The 22013-nt window shown below is 31.5% G+C and overlaps 2 protein-coding genes across 2 annotated transcripts in view; both read right to left on the reverse strand.

The window, feature by feature from the left end:
* LOC21407114 (phenylalanine ammonia-lyase) overlaps window positions 1-410 on the reverse strand; it is a 4662-nt gene extending 4252 nt beyond the window's left edge. The window contains exon 1 of the mRNA XM_010109217.2: window positions 385-410. Within this exon, the coding sequence (XP_010107519.2) occupies window positions 385-410 (26 nt within the window). The remainder of the gene's footprint in view (window positions 1-384) is intronic.
* Window positions 279-4386, reverse strand: LOC21407115 (phenylalanine ammonia-lyase 1). Its single transcript, XM_010109218.2, has 2 exons — window positions 3761-4386; window positions 279-2240 (listed from the first exon to the last, which is right to left on the reverse strand). The coding sequence occupies exons 1-2, from the start codon at window positions 4189-4191 to the stop codon at window positions 494-496; spliced, it is 2178 nt and encodes a 725-aa protein (XP_010107520.1). The 5' UTR covers window positions 4192-4386; the 3' UTR covers window positions 279-493.
* Between the last annotated feature and the right edge of the window lie 17627 nt (window positions 4387-22013).

A 22013-nucleotide genomic window follows, 5' to 3' on the forward strand; every position in this document is an offset into this window, starting at 1 on the left:
TTATACTATTTGTGTAACACTCATTTTGTTTATCATGTATAACAATTAATAAAATGTACTCTACTCACATATTAAAGTAAACTTATTTTAATGTTACTATTTTATGCTAAAAATTTATAAATCCATACAAAAAATGTTACATTTACCGCAGCGCGCCTCTCCTTCAAAAGGAAATTCTTCCTTTCATCTTTTTTCACTTTAAATGTGACCGGAAAAGTAGCTCTCTAGCGGGGCCAATCAAGTCCAAAGTTTAGTTTCAATGTATAAACATATATTAGTCGTTGTGGAACTGAAGGCTATTTCATACATTGGAAAAAAAGGGGAAAAATTACAAGAGATCGCAAAGAACAAAAGATTGGTTTTACAACACTTCATGAGTCACACACTTTGTTGACAATCTCCATCAACATTTTTAAGAACACATACAAATATGATTAAGACCAACATTCAAATTCAGCCCCAAAAGAAAAAAAGGAATAAAAAAAAAACAACACTAACAGATTGGAAGAGGTTCACCATTCCAGCCACTAAGGCACTCCAACATTGGATCAATAAGCTTGCCTTGGCACATGGCAGTATAAACCTTGTCAAATTCCTCCCCTGGTGATCTAACTTTCTCACCTGTTAGCAAACTAGTCCCCAACTCCTCCCTCACAAACTTGTACAAGGGGTAAGACCGGCACTCGGTGATCTTGTTCGAAATCGCGGCGTTCCCGTTCTCATAAGCGATCCTTGCGCTCTCCACCTCCTTAGGCAAAAGGGATTTCAGCTCCTCCTCAAAGGCTGCAATCTTTTGGAAGATTGAGGTGCTCGTGTTCTTCTCGCTTTCACCGTTTGTCAGCGCGTGCTCGACGAGTACTTGCCTCAATGTTTGCATCAACGGGTAGGTAGCACTGCAGGGGTCATCAATGTAGGTATAGACATATTCCCTGTCCACCACTTTGAGGAGATCCTTCTCGCAGAACCTCGACGGGTTAAGCTCTCCGTTTACGCCAGTTGTTAGCACTCTCTTCACCACTTGGCTCACGGTGTTCTTAACCGTGTGCTTCAAATTCTCCTCCAAGTGCCTCAAGTCAATGGCTTGGCATAGACCCACCAAGAATGTGGTGGACATGAGCTTGAGAATGTCAATTGACTCCGCGGTTTTGCGCGAAGAGATCAATCCCAAAGAGTTCACATCTTGGTTGTGTTGCTCAGCGCTTTGGACATGGCTAGTGACAGGGTTGGCAAGGGATTGGAGCTCAGAGCAATAAGAAGCCATGGCAATCTCAGCGCCTTTAAAGCCATAATCCAAGCTCGGGTTCCTACCACCGGAGAGGTTCGAAGGCAATCCATTGTTGTAAAAGTCATTGACAAGCTCAGAGAATTGTGCAAACATGAGCTTCCCAATTGAGGCAATGGCCAAACGTGTGTTGTCCATGGAAACTCCAATTGGGGTCCCTTGGAAGTTGCCGCCGTGCAAGGCCTTGTTCCTCGAGACGTCAATCAACGGGTTGTCGTTCACCGAGTTGATCTCCCTCTCAATGGACTTGGTTGAGAATCTGATCACTTCAATTTGGGGTCCAAGCCATTGTGGTGATGTCCTAAGAGCATAGCGGTCTTTTTTTGGCTTCTGAAGAGGGTCAATCTCATGCAACTTTGCAGCCTTCATGTAAGAGCTGCCATCCAAAATGTGTTCCATAATGGCTGCAGCCTCAATTTGACCAGGGTGGTGCTTCAACTTGTGCGTCAAGTGGTCGGTGAACTCGGGCTTACCCTGCATGACTTCCGCGAAAATGGCCGACAAGATCTCCGACAACACGGAAAGAATGTTGGCATCGAAAAGCACCATGGAGGCCAAGCCTGAGCCAACAGCGGTACCATTGACCAAAGCAAGGCCTTCTTTTGGCTGCAGCTCAAAGAACCCCGAGTTGATCCCCGCGACCTTAAAGGCTTGGGTGGCGGTAAGGGATTCCCCGTTGGGGCCCACAGCCTTCGAATTAGGCCTGCCGGTGAGCAACCCTGCGATGTAGGACAATGGGACAAGGTCCCCCGAGGCGGTAACTGTGCCGCGCAACGGCAAGCACGGGGTGACATTGCTGTTGAGAAGCTTTGTCATGGCCTCCAAAATCTCAAATCTAATGCCTGAGTAGCCTTGGAGGAGGGTGTTGATCCTAACCAATAGGGCTGATCTTGTTGCTGTGTGGGGCAGTGTGTGACATGATTCTGTTCCATTGCCAAATATTCCAGCATTCAAGAATCTGAAAGTGAAACAAACCAAAATAGAAAAAGAAACGAAAATTAGTAATTGTAAATTTGTAACAATTGAAAAAATAATAATGGTTGATCCTTCAAAAAAAAAAAAAGTAATAATGATAGAAGGTAAAATGGTGAAAATAAATGTGACCATTTAATATAGGGCACGTGCTTGTCTCAAGAAATAATTGCTAACTATAGAAGAGACGATAATAATTGTGGTGGTGTGGTAGGTGGGCATAACAAACTTAATTGAGACTATGTATTCTCCTCTTTTTCTCTAAATGAAAAGTTTATCTTTACTTAAATGATTATAAAATATAACCACTATCTACGTAAAGGGATAAAATAAAATAAAACGTACAAGATTTAGAAAAATGTTTATGACACACCCAAAATTGAAAAGTTAAAAACACTAGTGGACCCAAGGTTAGTTGACAAAGATTTCATATAATATCTAACTAAATTACCAAAAAACCTAAAAACCAAGACGAGAAATAATACTATATATGAAATGTTGGGTTTGTTTTTGTTTTTTTATTTTTTTGCCTGCTTTGAACAATATCCAACTTCCATTGGATAATATATATCATCAATATTGTCCAAACTTGTTAGATCTCTTAAAAAGCTTAGCATTAATGTTGAAAATCACCTGAAGTTTTTTTTTTTTTTTTTAATTTAGAAACATCTATGGTGTCGGTTTTTTATATCTTCTTTCCAAAAACGACAGTGCCAGGCTGCAAATCCTTATACTTAATTGACCTACTCGATTTCACCAATCATTATAATAGTGCCCTAAAATGAACAACTAAACCTTCCTTAGAAAATATATAAATCGAAATTATTTTCAAAGAAACGTCCTTATATTTATAATTATGTTTTTACTGGAATTTCACATATCTTACATAGGAAAACGACAATATAAAAAATCCGTACTTGAAAATACTTGGAGTCTTTGCACCTTAAAAGGAAAAAAAAAAAAAAAAAAAAAAAAAAAAAAAAAAAAAAAACTAAGAGACACATCGATCTCTGTAGTTATTGAAGTACAATATTAATTTGTTTTCACAACACACATGTCAATCATTTAAAAAGACACAGAGAGGTTGTGTTAGTTCTGAAAATTTCTCCATCCACCAAAAGTAAATCTTTACATGAGGTTTGTGAGTTGTAATGTTATTCTAAAATTGTGTTCAACACCACAACTAATAAAAACTCTGTAAAATAATTGCGTACTCATGACTTTCACGAGCATTAAACACGGTTGGTTTTTACTTATTATTATCGTCAGTTGTGGTGCCGACCAACATATTATCATTCAAGAAAAAAAAAAAGAAGAAGAAAAGGCTGAAAAATTGTGTCCACCACCGCAACCAATAAAAACTCTGTGAAATAGTTGCGTACTCATGACTTTCATGAGTATTAAACACGGTTGGTTTATATTATTATTGTGAGTTATGTGCCGTGCAACGTATTATCATTCTGGGAAGAAGAAAAGGCAGAAAAAAAGAAAGAAAATAGTAAATACCTAATGAGCTCCTTTTGAAGAGCACCGCCTTGCTTGGTCCTCCTGTGGGAGGTGGCGCCAAAGCCAGTGGTGACACCATAGCTGTCAGTGCCCTTGCTCATGCTCTCCATAACCCAATCACTGCTGGCCTTGACGCCTTCCCGGGCGGCCTCCGACAGCTCCACCTTGACGCCGCAGTCGTGCGAGGCGATCGCCGCCACCTGCGATATCGTCAAAGTCTCCCCTCCGAGGTTCACCGCCGGCTTACGGTACTCCTCCACCATCCTCTTCACCTCCTCCAAGTGGCTCCCCTTCATCGCCTCCGCTGCCGCTCCCCAGTTCAGCGCGTCGCCGGAAACGACGCCCCCATTGTTGCCGTTGCTCGTACAGATTCCCTCGAGCGACACGCCGTTTTGTACGTGCCCGTTTTGCTTGCTCACAACCGTCTCCATTTGTGTGGGAAGGGCTTTAAGAGTTGTGTGTGTATATATATATGGAGATGTTGGAGCTAGAGAGAGAGAGAGAGAGTTTAGAGAGAGGAAATCAAAGGTCTTTATGGGTAGTAAGGATTTCCTGGGAAGTGGAAGGAGAATGGTGGGGGTTTAAATAAGGAGGAGAGAGTGTTGGGGGTTGTCAAAGATGATGGCTCTATGGCTTTTGGGGGGGTTTGGTAGGTGAGCACAAGAGAAGAGGAAGAGAGAGTAGCCACAAGGGTGGGTTGGTTGAAAATAAATAATGGTCGTACGATGTCAGAGAAAAAGATCAACGGCTGTGATTTGGCTGCGTGGCTGCTGGGGTGCATGGTGGGAAGGAGCTAGGAGAGAGAGAGGAGAGAGAGAGGGGGTGAAATGAAATGCATGGTTGGTGGGGATTGCAAGGGCAAAAACAAAATTTCTTAAATGCCATTACTTAGATCTTGTTCATTTCGTTGATTTGAGTTTGTAATTTGAGATGAGATGTGATTTTATATGAGAACTTTTTACTGTAGCAAAAAAGTTAGATATGACTGTTTCTGAGAGCTTTTTACTGTAATAAAACTCAAATTCTAAACTCGAATCAACAAAATAAACGAGGCCTTAATAGTTAATACTAACCTAATAGTCAAATATTCCATACATGTGGAAAACTAACATTAACCCTCACCGTAACTTTTAACTAATTGATGTAAAGTTCCTTTTTTTTTTTTTTTTTTTTTGAAAATGTAAGTAAATGGACGGAAACTTGATGAATATTTGACGGTAAAAGTAAGTAGCGGGGTACGTTGGGATTTTTTTTTTTTTTTTTTTTTTTGGTGTCACATGTAGATCATAAAAATGCTCTTAGTGGTACTTAGAAACGTGTAATATATTGATTGGTGTGAAAACTCTGAAAATTTGTGGTCCGAGGGTATCCACTTAATTTCTTTGGATCCGCCAACCAACAAGCAGGTAAGATTGTGTTTTGATGCAAGTAATTGAAGTGACGTGACTTTTTTTTGGTCAAAATTAATCAAATTACTCGTGCGGTAATAAAGTTTGGTGAAGAAAAAAGCTTGTGTTTTGATGGGGAGGGTAAGGACTATTCCTTTTTTCTTTATTTTTTTTATTCCCAATATTTTTCACATTGCGCCATGTGCGGAAAACTGACAAGGAAGAGATAGTGACTAATAATATTCAAGTGGCATGTCACTTTTCTTTTTCTTTTTCTTTTTTTTTTTTTTTTAAAGAGGGGAAAGAAGTGGCATTTTATGGTGGGTGCATTCCCTCATTATCAGTTATATATGAAGCCATAAACTTCTATCAATGAGATTAATAATTAAAACAATGATAAGAATATAAGATTAAATCTTAATGATATATATATATATATGAAGCCATAAACTTCTATCAATGGGGTTAATAATTAAAACAATAATAGTAAGAATATAAGATTAAGTATTAATGTTATATGAAGCCATAAACTTCAATCAATGGGGTTATTAATAATAATAATAATAATAATAAGATTTTAAGATTAAATTTTAATGTTTCATAGAGAGTATGAGCATATTTATATACATATATTTTTAAGAAAAAAATTAGTTGAGTAAGGGTTTAAGCGTCCATTAAACCTTATTTAGCTTTGTTCACGCTCACCATAAATCTCACAGAGTCATTCGTCACATTCGACGGCTCCTCACAGGGCCATTCGTCACATTCGACGGCTAGTATTGTATTGAAATTTGGATTCTTCAAAATTAAGTGATTGCACTGTACTGTCGCACTCTATCATAAGCGCCGTCCAATTTAAATCTTAAGGTTAAACTACTCTCTTACCGTGAGGTGGTCCTAGTGGAGAATTTCGACCCTCTGAATTTTCTGTTTTTAATGAAAGAGACCACCAGGCATCTCTAAATACGTTGTCTACGATGACCCAAACAGTTTTTTTTTTTTTTTTTTTAATTTTAATTTCTCTCCTATTTGGGGTGTAGACGTACGCGTAGTTAAAAGTGTGTGAATATATATGGGGGTATATTCCCCCCTCAATGTTGATTGGACGACATTATATATTATTTACATATCCCTCAATCTTTGGATTTTTTATTTACACACGTATGCTTTGAGTACTAAAAAAAAACCCAATAATGGCAATTAAAATTAAAAAAAAAAAAGTTGTCCATCATAATTTGACAGGGGATAGGGAAATGAAAACTAATGAACGTGATAATTGCATATAAAGTATATATTTCCAATGGACTACTGACTGGAAAAATGATCACAAGAATATCATGTTTTGTGTTCAGGAGCAGAGCTATACTTTTTTTTTTTTTTAAGTGTAGACGGCCGTTACATCTCTTTTTTTTTTTAAGTTTTGTGTGTATTTTTTAAAATACGTAATTTACCCTTTTAAAATCTTGAAATACATACATATATATATATCTACCCTCGTTTAAAAATCAAAATTATATATCCGTAATTCACTCCTTTTTAATTTACAGCTATGTGTATTTTTTTTTAAGGTAGACGGCCGTTACAGCTCATTATATATATATATACTATATATTTATATATATTTAATTTACTCCTTCTTAATTTAATTTTCTGGCTCCGCTCTTGCATGTGTCGTCATATATAGCAAATTTCCATACGTATAAATGCTATAACTTAAATTACTAGAATACGATTGTAGCTAGCTATATTCCCTTTTGAAAATCACAATATAATTGTGGGCTTTGGGAAAAATATTGCTTTTTTAATTAGAGCATTAGTAGTAAGGTGATTTCGTTAGTTTATGACAACATTATATATAAATGGCAATATATGTAGAACTTTACTTAGATTCTGTCATGTGACAACTTTATATTTAGCGTGTACTTTACTATATAGGTTGTTACACATTCATTATGTGTGGATCCTCTCTTTATTACCATCGTGTGCTAAGGTCATGATGTACCTTTTTGGTGATTTTGAGCTAGAATTTGCTGTGAAAGTTACCAATCCAAAGTACGCATCAGTAAAAAGTACATGAAAATATTTCCATTTTTAGCTATGCATGATTTTTCTGCAAGGCAATTTGTTGGGTCTCCTAGCTATATGTAGGGTGTGATTTTAATGATTACTCTAATATTTATTATTATTTTAACATTAATCTGATGATTCTAATAAATTGAATAGTTAATAAAAAAAATTAATGACAATTAATGATATTATATTTTTATCACGTCATGTCATCAAACTCTTATATTTAAAGGTAACATTATTATTGAAAACTCGTCTCTATATATATTTATTTATCAAAGCATATGTATATTATATACTTCTCTAACTATCAGCTCATTTGAATGCTCATATTCTGCTTACGGTTTCATGATATATGATCTTAGAAGATAACTAATTTGTCACGGTTGGTTTCAATAATGACAATTCAGCTCTACCTAAAAGGTCTCCTTTGGCGTGCAATTCTAAATTTTGAAAATAACGCCGACCTTCTATTAAAATATCAGCACATTTTGGCTAATTATTTTATAAACCCTAAAATTCGCAAGGCCAAAATATTCCCTTGTTTTTATTTCACCAGGTGACTAGTATTGATTTCTTAAATATAATTATGTGCGTGTGTGTTAATAGTATTTGAGACAGATCAGGAAATATGGCACCCAAAACTAGAACTTGTGTAGATAAGATTCTTTCCTTATTTGTATTTAAAAAAGACCATCTTGGTTTCTGGGACGTTTAGTTTATAGGTTCAGAATCATGATTCATTATTCTGATTTTTGAAATTTAAATTTTTTGTGAGAAAAAAACACTGTAGAGAATCAATAACCATGATTCAGAACCAGGAATGAATTCTTAAAACAAACATTGCATTCATAATTCATATAAGACATAATGCATCGCTATAATATTACTATTTTATTATTTTCTTACATTATTATATAGTGATGCAACTGGACGTTAAGCAATGAAATGGGGTTGTTGGTTAATTGGAGTGTCATGTTATGCAAAACTGAGATCGTGTGAGTGTTAGGTGACAACAAAACCTTATCCGAATTTTATGATTTAATTACATCATGATTTTTCTTTTTGTTAATAAATTATGTATATTTATATACAGCAAGTAGAAATCTATGGTTGTGATGATGTTGAGAAAAGGATATGTTGAATAGTGCTCTTCCCATCCCCAACACCTTCAGCCATGAATTTTTGCTTCTTAGTGGCCAGAGTAGTTGCCATTTTATCATGGCCTTTGTTTGATTCATCTAACGTTTATTTCTTTTGTCTGTATACACACACGTATAGATACACACACACACACAAATGTATGTGTGTATTGTATGTGTCCAATATAGTACTCTAAGCAAATTAAGGAGTTCTACTTCTTCGTATATGATGCGAATAAGAAATACTAAATTGTCGGCACCAAAAATTAATACTTTCAATTTCTTAACAAACTGATGAAAACAAAAAGGAAAAAAAAAATTTGGGGCAGTTCATTAAGTGATAAAAAAAAAAGTTGAAGGGTCTTATATATCATACCATATAGTATGCCAGTATTACCTACGTTTATTGACCATCCAAATTTCAACAACGACCGTCAATTCAAAGTCTATAGTCTAAGTCCTTAAAAAAAAAATGTATATAGTCTAAGTGATTCAATTATATATATTATGAAAAGATTAAATTAATTACTTCAAAAGCATATAGTGAAAAGTCTTGTTTATCCCTAATGAACTAATTGTCAAATAGTTTTGATTTTGACTAGTCATTTCCATGAATGGGATAAGAACAACATGATTAATTTGCTCAAAGACAGAGAAAAGGGAGGATAAAAGGAATTATTAGGAGAGGTGGAGGTGGAGTAGAGGAAATGATTGAGGCCTCGTTCAATTCGCGGATTTGAGTTTTTAATTTGAGTTAAGATGTGATTTTATGTGAGAACTTTTTATTGTAGCAGAAAAGTTAAATGTGATTTTTTATGAGAACTTTTAACTGTAATAAAACTGAAATTGAAAACTCAAATTAATAAAATAAATTTAGCTTTGTTTGAGTGAAGGCATGAGTTCCTCCTCCCACCAACCCTCCGCTCATTTTTCCTAAGCTACAAGGGTAGGTAAGAATAAATATATAAAAATTACCATTAATAAAATGTGGGTCTATATATGTGAAGCCATATATGGAAACTACCACTAACGTCATACAAAAACAAAATGTGGGTCTATATATGTGTGGGTGGTTTTAATAGTTCTTCTATTATTTATTTGGTATAGTTATTTTAACCGTAAGATATTAATTCAAATATTGTAATAAATTAAATAATTAATTAAAAAAGATTATGATAATTAATAAAATTATATTATTATCACACCACGTTATAAAATTTCTTTATTTAATGGTAAATATCAATGGAAACGTAACCATATATACACATATTGAGGGGAAAGATGTAATATAAAATTACTTAGCTTATAAATCAACCAAAACAACGAAGGCTAAAAAACACAGAACAAACTCAATACCCCAAGTAAAATCAGAGCACTAAAACCAGATTAGCCAACAAGTGAGCTACTCTATTTTCGAAACGAGAAATATGACAAGATTGACCAATAGTAGCAAGTGCGATCTCTGAATATATTGAATAAAGAAAGAAAGAGCAATGGACTCGGTTCTATCTGTGTGTGTCTGTGTTCATTTTAGAACGGCCTCTGATTTTGGTAGTGCAGGTTTCTAACCGTCAAATATCATAAAAATCAGATAGAAATGAAAAAGTATGTAGAAGAGAAACTCTCTTTTTGAGACTTTTTTTTTTTTTTGGTAAGAAGAGGCCAATTTCTGACCGTTGAATTTGGTCAAAATCATATTAAATTGAAAAAATATGCAGAATAAACAGTTTCTAAATAGAAGATTGAAAGTAGGAAATTATCGATACTTCATCTTTTCTAATCCTATTAGAGAAAGTCTTTTTTTATATAAAGATAAATATAATTTTTAAAAATATAGACCTACTTCTATTTTATTTTTTCAAAGCCCTACAATGAAAATCTACATATATATATATATATATATATTATATTAATATCTTTCATTGACCATTATTTTATGACCAAAACGATATAGGTTAGATCCATCTACTCTCATATGATTTGGATGATTTTGGATCAGCGTCAAATCCAAAACCAAGTTTTTTAGCTCTATTTCCAAGCATATTAATACACAGATAACAAGCACATTTTTTTTTTTTTTTTTCATGAGGTCTCAATCAATGGGATTTTGATAGCAATTATGTGTGCAGTCTTCCATACACCAAGTAGCCAAATTGTAGGACCTATTTCGGTATTTCCAAGCCATACATTCCACCTACCAAAACGACAGCCAACCATGCATTTTGCATGTGCCGTTTCTTTCTCCACGTCATTGATTTGTGCAAGGAAATATATAAATAATGAAAAAAAAAAAGTTGAAAAATAATTACGGAGGGAAAATTAGAAGCATGGACAGTTGTAAGTTTGTGACTCGTTCTCTAAGTTTTAATTTAATGTCATGACAATAATATGATTTGCAAGCCATACTAAATAAAGAAATAAAATGTCTTTATAACAATAACAATAAAAAAAAAAGAATAACGTCTTTGGCTTTATTTCCAATAATAATATTATACTAATTTAATGAACTAAGTTTAATTCAGTTTTCATTTTTCATGACAACAATGTGATTTGCCAGCCACATGCACACTCAAATAGGAGAAAAAAAAATAAAATAAGAAGAAAAAAAGTAAAGCCTTTGACTTTATTCCAAATATACAATAATAGACCTGGAAAGATCAGTTCCTAGCAAAAACAAATAAATGACATTTTCTTCTTCTTTAAAGAAATTGTACTTATTATCTACAATGATCAATCTATTAAAGAGAGTGATGTGTAAATAAGTAAGCCATGTGCCCACATTATAACCAATATATATATATATATATATATATATATATTTATATATTATTGGCAAAGATGGATTATTAATGCATATTGTATATATTTTAGTCTCAACCTTCTTAAATCATGTGAGAATATTTAAAGAAAATGTGATTAAAACACTGATGCAAAGATACGTACTTACGTAGATAATAAGTTAATTAGAACCGTCAAGGAACTAGGGACGGTTTTATGGGGTAAGAATTAAATTAAAATTTTGAACTAAAATAGCAGCACAATTATCTTTTTCTTCTTCCTTTATTCTTACAATCTTTTAATATGTTTTTATATCTTTTCTCCTGTCAAATCAACTGAATCTAAAATGGAGTTTAAGTAAACTTTAAGTCCTGAAAAATATATATATTAGCTTATTAAGGAGTAGTGTAGTTTTTTAGAATTATGAAATTAATAGTAGTATAGGTATACTCTTGTTTAATTGGTGCTTCAACTTTGAAATAATAGCTACAAGTACACTGCCGAAAAATTCTTTAGGGCATAATCTTAAATTCCATAAAATTATATGTAAATTTTGCATTTAAGAAGCTTTAGGAGCTAGGTCAAGTAAGAAAAAAAAAAGTAGTAAGAAAATAAGAATAAAAATAATTGTTGGTGAAAATGTTGAGTGGATTCAATTGGACTAGGGGTCTAATTTTGGTGTTTTAATTGATGTCTAACCAATCATATTATGGTACATCATGTAAAAAAAATTTAAATTACTTTTTAACTAATTTTTTTGTACTTATCATGAGATGATGTGGTGTGATTTAATCAGTTGGACATTATTTAAGACACTAAAAATTAGACAGAGAATCTAAATCCCAATATTAATGTAAAAATAAGCGAGAGTTTTCTCTAAGAGGGGAACCCACAAGGTCAAAGGACATTAGTTGACAATAAATTTTATGATGATAGATATTGAAAACTTTTTCATACATATGATAGTTCTATGATCTATCATGCATTTTATTTTTGAAGAGTGTAAACTTCAATTAGTTTCTAACCGTTTAGATTAATTTTGATGGATAATATTCATCGAGGGGTATAGAATGAGTGGATAACTAATGTCAAGATATCCAGCCGTTACCGTTATTCCTCCCTTTATAGATTATTTTGTTCTGAAAAAAGAAAAAAAGAAAAGAATGAAACATCTTGGTCAGAGGGAAAGTGGCATGTTGTTTAAGGTGCTAAGGAAAAGAAAAAAAAAATTCCCCTTTCCATTATCTGGAAAAAAAAAAAAAAAACGTTAGATTGCAGCCACTATTTTTGTAATAATATAAAATTAATAAATTCCCCATTCCAATAATTTTTTTTATTTAAAAACAAAACATTGCAACTTATGCAATATAACAACTTTCAGAAAGATGTCTATGAGTTCATTTATGGTTTTTTTTTTTTCTGCATCTTTCACACTTCTAGTATTAAATGACAAAATAGTACATTCTTCACAAGAAAAGTACTTGAAACATTATTAAAAGTGCAAAATTATTATTTTTCACCAACTCATAAAGATCAGTGTACTAAATTAAAATGATTTTTTTTTGTACGCTAACATATTAATACGGCAGGTTTTTTATCAATTAAATATGAATAAAATTATGTAAAAATTAAAAAGTATGTAGATCTAACGGTTAAAAAAATTTGACCTACCTGTATATCAACTGTACCAGAAAATCTCCCCTAAAGTAAACTATAACTTTTATAATTTACAGCTAGATCTATACTACATTAACAACTAGTATCACCGAACCGTTTAACTAAATTAAGGTGGTGTATTCAAACATTATACGACAATTCAAATAAATCTTTTTTTTAAGTACAGAAAAAAAAATCAAATGTAACCATTAAACCTCACTCTTATACTACATTAATAGCATAATGTTACCAGAGTGCTGAACAAAATTACAATGTCATTTGGCTTTGCACTAATTCAGAATGATTCGATTTTTAAATTAAAAAAAAATACTAACACATGGATGTTTAGTTGGAGGATTCAAATCATGATTTGAATCATGGTTCATGGTTCGTTACAGTGTTTTCTCTCACAAAAAATACACGTAAATCGAAAATAATTTTAATCACGTAATTTTAATCCATGAACCAAACGTATCTGTATTGACATTGGAATTCCAACCATGTGAAATCAATTTCTGAAACAACATTATTCAAGAAGAAAAAAAAAAAGAGAATCTGAAACAACATTGGTCCAATAACTTTTGAAGCCACAAATCTCGCTTAAACACCTAAACATCACGTTGACAATGGACGACAAATAACCTACCCCACCATTGACAAAAAAAAAAAAAATGATCATTCCTTTGTAGCTTCGCACGTTGGTACATATAGACATATTGTTTTTATTTTGATCTAATTTTAACTTGAACAACGTTTAACAACCTAAAAACTTTTGATATTGAAAACTTGATAGTTCTATGATCTATCATGCATTTTATTATTTTTCAAGAGTGTAAACTTCAACATTAGTTTCTAACCGTTTAGATTAATCTTGATGGATAATATTCATTGAGAGATATAGAATGAGTGGGTAACCAATGTCAAGATATCTAACTGTTACCGTTATTCCTCCCTTTATAGATTATTTTGTTCTGGAAAAAGAAAAAAAAAAAAAAAAATTCCCCTTTCCATTATCTGGAAAAAAAAAAAAAAAAAAAACTTTAGATTGCAGTCACTATTTTTGTAATAATATAAAATAAATAAAATCCCCACTCCATTATTTATTTAAAAAAAAAAAACACTTTAGAGTTGCAACTTATGCAATATAACAACTTTCAGAAATATGTCTATGAGTTCATTTATGTTTTTTTTTTTTTTTTTTCTGCATCTGTGAACTTCTAGTATTAAAGTTTATCCCTTACGAATTGTATCAGGGATGACAAAATAGTACATCCTTCACAAGAAAAGTACCTGGTAAGAATTCAAATTGAAACATTATTAATTAAAAGCGCAAAATTATTTTTTTTCACCAACTCATAAAGATCAGTGTACTAAATTAAAAGGATATTTTCTAATACACCAACATACCGGTAGGTTAAGTTTTCTGTCCGTTAAATTTGTATAAAATCACGTAAAAATTAAAAAGTATGCAGATTTAACAGTTAAAAAAACTTAGTCTATCGGTACATCAGGCGTACCAGAAAATCTCTCCTAAAGTGAACTATAACCTTCATAATTTACCGTTAAATATATACTACATTAACAACTAAGTATCACCGAACCGCTTAACAAAATTAGAGTGGTGTATTCAAACATAATACGACAATTCAAATAAATCGGTGTTAAGTATAGGAAAAAAAAATCAAATGTAACCATTAAATCTCACTCTTATACTGCATTAATAGCGTAACGTTACCAGAATGCTGAACAAAATTATGATGTCATTTGGCTTTGCACCAATTGAGAATGATTCCATTTAAAAAAAAAAAATACTAAAATTAATTTAATCTGTATTGACATTGGAATTTCCAACCATGTGAAATCAATTTCTGAAACAACATTATTCAGGAAAAAAAAAAAAAAAAGAGAATCTGAAGTACATCTCTAAATTAATTGATATACCAGGGATGCAATGCCAACTTTTAATTTGTACACTCATATCGTGTAAGAACTAAATTATATATATGTGCCAAAAGGGAATGTGATTGAGTTAAAAATTAACTCTAATGTCGACATAAAAATACAAAAAAAAAAAAAAAAAAAAGTTCATTTGTAGTGATGGAGTTAAATTACGTCCGTGACGGTTTGTGCTCTGCCCCAAATAAAACTTTTTAATTTTTACATTTATATGCATATCTTCTTCCAAAGTACTTTTCAATTATCTCCTGTCTCTCCGTATCAAAACTCAATCAAATCACTGCTCAATTACAAAATATATTGAAACCTTAAGGTCTGTTTTGTTTAATTCGCTGATTCGAGTTGAGATGTGATTTTATATGAGAGTTTTTTTACTGTAGTAAAAAAGTCAGATGTGACTATTTCCGAGAATTTTGTACTGTAACAGACTCAAATTTTAAATTCGAATCGGTGAAATGAACGGGACCTTAATATTTTTAACATAAAATAAAGCTTGAATTAAATTCAATTGTAGGCCTTGTATATTTGCTGAGAGGGAGATAAGTAGACACAAAGAAGCAATAATAGAACCAAACACGCAAATAATAAGGAAAAGAAAAAAGAGTTATAAGGTATTTAACTTATTGTTCAATCATATATTGGATTAAAAAAATGTCCTTAACTGATACCTTAACTTTTTTTTGTTTTTAATTTGACTAGTCTTCATGACTAAAAGGTCAAAGTTAGGCTGCTATATAAACAACATTACAAAAACCTGTATTTTCGTAGAAGGAGCCACAACCACCAAGTGGTAGGTATATTGTTAGCCAAGAATCATGTGATCTTTCCTAACACTCCCAAAGACCAAAAACTTCAACTTGTCAAAAACTAGATATGGACGTGTTCATTGCTAACGTGGGGTGTTACATTATCTTATTTTTTATAAGTCTAAAAAGAAAAAATAGAGAATTTACTCTTAAAATTGTATGAGTCAGGATTTTTATTTTTTATTTTTAATAAATAATTTTTTATTAGTAAAATTATTTTGACTAAAAATGTTATGATTCAAGAGTAAATGGTAAAAATTGTAGCTCATGCACTTTTAAAAGATATTTATTAAGAAGACCCGTCTAAAAATAATCCATTTTTATGATGCTTAATTAATTGAAAAACCTAAAGAATCCCGATTTCTTTAAATTAAGAAAATGGACTAATCTTTATCGGTAATTTAATCCTCTATAATAATTGGTTTGATTGATGCAGTCATGATAGACTTTGCATGAAAATACATCATCTATTAGAATAAAATGGCCAATACCTCTATACATAATATAATATATATGTTCAACTTTGAATTCTAAATTTCCTTTAAAAAAAAAACACTTTGAATTCTAATGATTAGAAAAAATATCTTTAGAATGTCAATCTCGTCAAACTTTAAAACTGAACACGAGTATTGTCGTCTGCCAATAAAGTAAGGGATAATCGTACGAAAAAATGATTAGTGATGGCAAGCCGCAAATTTTGCCTTAGTTTGTGGCATTAAATCATTTAAAGGTCTCATGTGGGAGAAATTATAAAAAGATTGACAGTGACTTCGTGAGGTTGAATCTCACGTTTCATATGAACTCATGAAAATTTTCCATATATATATGCCTCTAGTCTTTTGATCACTTTGCCTCTTAAATTTTAGATTAACCCTATTTATGTCTTTTTTAAGAATTTTTATTAAAATCATATCATGAAAAAAAAGATTAAGTACGGTCATATAGTTTTTATCTGTTTGCTTTTAAAAATATTCAAACAGAAAGACTACATTACTATATTACTCTTTTTTTTAATCTATTTTTAACAGAAATTCCAATAAAAAAAGTTAAGTAGGGATAATTCAAATTCAGAAAGTAAAATAAGAGTTTTTAAGGGTTCGTTTGGTATGAGGATTCAAATCATGGTGATTTTTTCTAATCACGATTTTAGAACCAGAACCATGATTTATGATTTTGAGTTCAAATCACGATTATGAAATTATGATTCAGAATCAGGGATTTGAATCACCTTGAATCAAGAGGGGAGTAGTTTTAGAATCATGATTTAGACTAGTTTAAAACATCACATCAGATTCTGAATCATGATTCAGAATCATTTAAACCAAACACTGATTCTGAATCAGGATTCAGAATCATAGTTCAGAATCACTGTAAACAAACACTGATTATGAATCAAGATCCAAAATCATGATTCTGGATCTATTTACCAAACGCACTCTAAAATTTGGAGACAAACTGAAAATGACCCAAAATTCAGAAGGCACCAATGATGATAATCTAATAAAAAATTTACTATTTAAGTAACTTTTCTAGTTACCACAATTAACGATGCCCAAATTCAATTATTGAGTGATCATTGACCAATCGGATTGGCCAACGACGTCAAAATTCGTCAGAGTTGGTGGAAAGTATAGTTAAAAGTAATGCATGAAACCCTAAAAAAAAAAAGCTAGTAGAAACTGCATTTTTACCATTAGATTAGTTTTTAAACGGTCAGAACTGTGCAGGTCCGTATTAAAAATTTACAGCATCCACATAAAATTACTCCTGCTGCAGATATAACCGTTAGAAAATTAATCTATAATTAAAAAAAACAGTGTTCCACCGGCGGATTTCTTTTTTTTAGTGGTCTCGTGATAAAGAATGCCTAAAAGTAATAACTAAACGTGTAAATGAAAATTTTTATACATTTTGTATCAAGTTTGAAATGAAAGAAAGAAAGAGAGAGTACATAACAAAAGAAAAAAAAAGGACAAAATATTATTACTATCTCTCCAAATGTAATGAGGCCAATTCAGGAGACACCAATGATGATAATCTAATAAAAAATTACTATTTAAGTAACTTTTCTAGTTACCACAATTAACGGTGCCCAAATTCAATTATTGAGTGATCATTGACCAATCGGATTGGCCAATGACGTCGGAAGTCGTCGGAGTTGGTAAGTATAGTTAAAAGTAATGCAACCTTTACGATGAAACCCTAAAAAAATGCTAGTGGAACCTGCATTTTTACTATTGGATTAGTTTTTAAACGGTCAGAACTGTGCAGGTCTGTATTAAAAATTTATAGCATGCCACATAAAATTACTCCTGCTGCAGATCTAACCGTTGAAAAATTAATCTAGAATTAAAACAAAATAGTGCTCCACCGGTGGATTTCTTTTTTTAGTGGTCTCGTGATAAAAAATGCCTAAAAGTAATAACTAAATGAGTAAATGAAAATTTTTATACATTTAGTATCAAGTTTGAAATGAAAGAAAGAAAGAGAGATGTGGAGAGAGTACATAACAAAAGAAAAAAAGGACAAAATATTATTACTATCTTTCCAAATGTAATGGGGCCAATTCAGGAGACACCAATTATGATAATCTAATAAAAAATTTACTATTTAAGTAACTTTTCTAGTTACTACAATTAATGGTGCCCAAATTCAATTACTAATTGATCATTGACCAATCGGATTGGACAATGACGTCGAAAGTCGTCGGAGTTGGTGGAAAGTATAGTTAAAAGTAATGCAACCTTTACGATGAAACCCTAAAAAAATGCTAGTGGAACTTGCATTTTTACTATTGGATTAGTTTTTAAACAGTCAGAACTGTGCAGGTCCGTATTAAAAATTTACAGCATGCCACATAAAATTACTCCTGCTAAAGATCTAACCGTTAGAAAATTAATCTAGAATTAAAAAAAATAGTGCTCCACCGGTGAATTTCTTTTTTTAGTGGTCTCGTGATAAAGAATGCCTAAAAGTAATAACTAAACGAGTAAATGAAAATTTTTATACATTTTGTATCAAGTTTGAAATGAAAGAAAGAAAGAAAGAGAAAGGTGGAGAGAGTACATAACAAAAGAAAAAAAAGGACAAAATATTATTACTATCTCTCCAAATGTAATGGGGGCAATTCAGGAGACACCAATGATGATAATCTGATAAAAAATTTACTATTTAAGTAACTTTTCTAATTACCACAATTAATGGTGCCCAAATTCAATTACTGAGTGATCATTGACCAATCGGATTGGCCAATGACGTCAAAAGTCGTCGGAGTTCGTGGAAAGTATAGTTAAAAGTAATGCAACATTTACGATGAAACCCTAAAAAAACGCTAGTGGAACCTGCATTTTTACTACTGGATTAGTTTTTAAACGGACAAAACTGTGTAGGTTCGTATTAAAAATTTACAGCATACCACATAAAGTTACTCCTGCTGCAGATCTAACCGTTAGAAAATTAATCTAGAATTAAAAAAAATAGTACTCCACCGGCGGATTTCTTTTTTTAGTAGTCTCGTAATAAAGAATGCCTAAAAGTAATAACTAAACGTGTAAATGAAAATTTTTATATATTTTGTATCAAGTTTGAAATGAAAGAAAAAAAGAAAGAGAGAGATAGAGAGAGTACATAACAAAAGCAAAAAAAAAAAAGGACAAAATATTATTACTATTTCTTTCCAAATGTAATGGGGCCAATTGGCCCTCCGTTAATGGTAGTCACTAAGACAGTGTTTAGAGTATAGGTTCAAACCATACTTTAGGTTCAAACCGTCATAGTTTAGGTTCAAATAGCTTGTTTTCTCCACACACAAAAAAAAAAAAAAAATAGTAATAATAATTAAAAAGGTTCTGTTATTATGTTTTTTCACATAAAATTTAATTTATAGTTTAATTCACTCACTTTATACACTTTCTAAAATTTAAATTATAGTTTAATTCACTCAGTTTATACACTTTCTAAACGAGTCTACAAATTACTTAGGGTTTTTTTAGTTTATGGGTTCAAATAAAATGATTTGAATTATAATTTAAATTTTTGTAAAGAAAACTACATAACATAACTTTTTAAGTATAAACTTTTATAAAAGAAAATATTGTTTGAATCACTTCAAACCCCTCTATTAAAAAAGCTCTTAAGTCTTAGAACTTGTTCGGTTGTATTTTTGAGTTATAGTGATTTGAGTATAGATCTTGAATTGAATTTGAGTTATAACTTAAGTTGAAGTTGTAACTTGAGTTTGTGTTTGAATGTGCACATTTAAGTTATGATTTGAATTGAGAATTTATTTGAGTTTGTGTTTGGGTGGGTCAAAACTTGTTTATATTTAGATAGTATTTTAATAAAAACTCAATGGTGGTGAAAATTTTTAATAGGGTATATGGGTGAGATTTTATTCGTCTCTTCGTTATGAACACATAGAAAAAAAATCATCTCAATCAGAATTAAAACGAAAAAGTTATAACGTTTTTAAGAATAGAAAAAATATTATTCATTAACTTGAGTTTGAATTTATGAACTTGAGTTGAAGGGTGAATTTAAACTCAGGGGTTGTTCTTTTGCATTTTTGAGTTAGAGTGACTTGAGTGATGATCTGAGTTGAGTTTGAATTATAACTTGAGTTGAAGTTGTAACTAGAGTTTTTGTTTGGATGTGCACATTTGAGTTATGATTTGAATTGAGAATCATTTTGAGTTTTTGTTTGGGTAAGTCAAAACTTAAATTTATATTTATATAATATTTTAATAAAAACTCAATGGTGATGAAAAATTTTAATATGGTATATGGATGGGGTTTTACTCGTCTTTTCGTTGTGAATGCATAGAAAAAAAAATCATTTCAATCAGAATTAAAATGAAAAAGTTATTGCATTTTTAAGAATAGAAAAAATAATGTTCATTAACTTGAGTTCGAGTTTATGAACTCGAGTTGAATGAAAAACTTGAGCTCGAATTTAACCCCAAACCTAAGTTCAAATTCGAGTTCAAACTTAAATTTTATATAAGAACATAAACTTAAATAAAATTGTAACTCGAGTCTAAATTTTTTATGAGTTTTATTGCAAAAGAACAACCCATCAAATTTTAATCATAAACTTAAGTTAAAACTCAAATTTAAATTCAAATTTTACAAAAAATATATATAAATTTAAATAAAATTATAATTCAAATTTAAATTTTTTTAAAATTTTCTTCTAAAAGAACGAGCCCTTAACCACCGTAAATATGGCCATTCACTTGGCGGCAAGGAGGTGACCATTTTGGAACTTTGTGCAAGTTGTCGAAGACGCTTATGTTTGGTTGGAGGATTCAAATTATGTGATTCGAACTATTTTTGATTTACGTGAATTTTTTGTGAGAGAAAATACTGTAACGAACTATGAATCATGATTCAAATCAGGGAACGAATCCCTCTACCAAACATCCTAGCTATTTTGCAATCTTGACGCCTGACGGTGTCCAGAGAGGAGAGAAAGGAGAAAAATCTTGTAGATTGAAACACACATTTTCTTTTCTCTTTCTAATTGGTCCCTATGAATTTATGACTTGACAAACCGACAAATTACGGAACAGCAAGACAGTTCCCACAATTCAGGATCATTACAAACAGCTTTTTGTCTTTTTTAAATTCCCCAACCACATTCTTGTAGACAGGCCAGCCAACGTGAGTCACTCCTCACCCCTACTGAGATGTGGGGATTATGCATTCACACATTTTGTGAGAAATCAATCCGAATGCATAAATTGATGCTTATTGTGACCACTTTTATGAACTGCACATGGAAGTGAAATTTCAATCTTGGCTTCATACTAATAACTCTATTCAAGTTAAGTTTTCACTTCATGGTACATGCATTTCGGAGAGAGAGTTTTAGGACTATATCCCATCCCAATTGTTTACAAACTAGAAAAAAGTTCGGAGAAATGAATTACCGAAAATTTGTTATTTTTTAATTATTAAATCTATATCAAAATTTATTTATTTTATAAACTTTTTCAATCTGATATAATTTTGATAAGATTCAACAGTTAAAAAATTGAAACTATCAGTAAGAGCGGACTATATATAATTGACAGAAGCTAGTAGAAACCTTACCGTTCAAAACAAATGGCACTGGTTGCGCATTGAAAAATACCCTATCTTAAAAAACATATTTTTTTTGGAAATTTCTCTAGTGTTTTCTCTTTTTTAGAACACTGGTGTTCTCTACTTATCAGCCATCAAATCTGTATTATTTTTTTTAATCTAATTTTATTTTTTATTAGATTTAATATAGATTTGACAACTGATAAACTAAGAACACCGGTGTTCTCAAAGAGAGAACACTGAAAGTCCCCATTTTTTTTTTCTTTTATAATATTCGTTTCATCTTTTGGAAATTAATCTCATGTTTCCCAATACCCATTTCCTTACCATTTTTTAGCGTATTATAATCAAATTATCATGTTTATTTATAGGGAAA

The sequence above is a fragment of the Morus notabilis genome, unplaced genomic scaffold (genome assembly GCF_000414095.1).
Source record: "Morus notabilis unplaced genomic scaffold, ASM41409v2 Scaffold342, whole genome shotgun sequence".
NCBI lineage: Eukaryota > Viridiplantae > Streptophyta > Magnoliopsida > Rosales > Moraceae > Morus > Morus notabilis.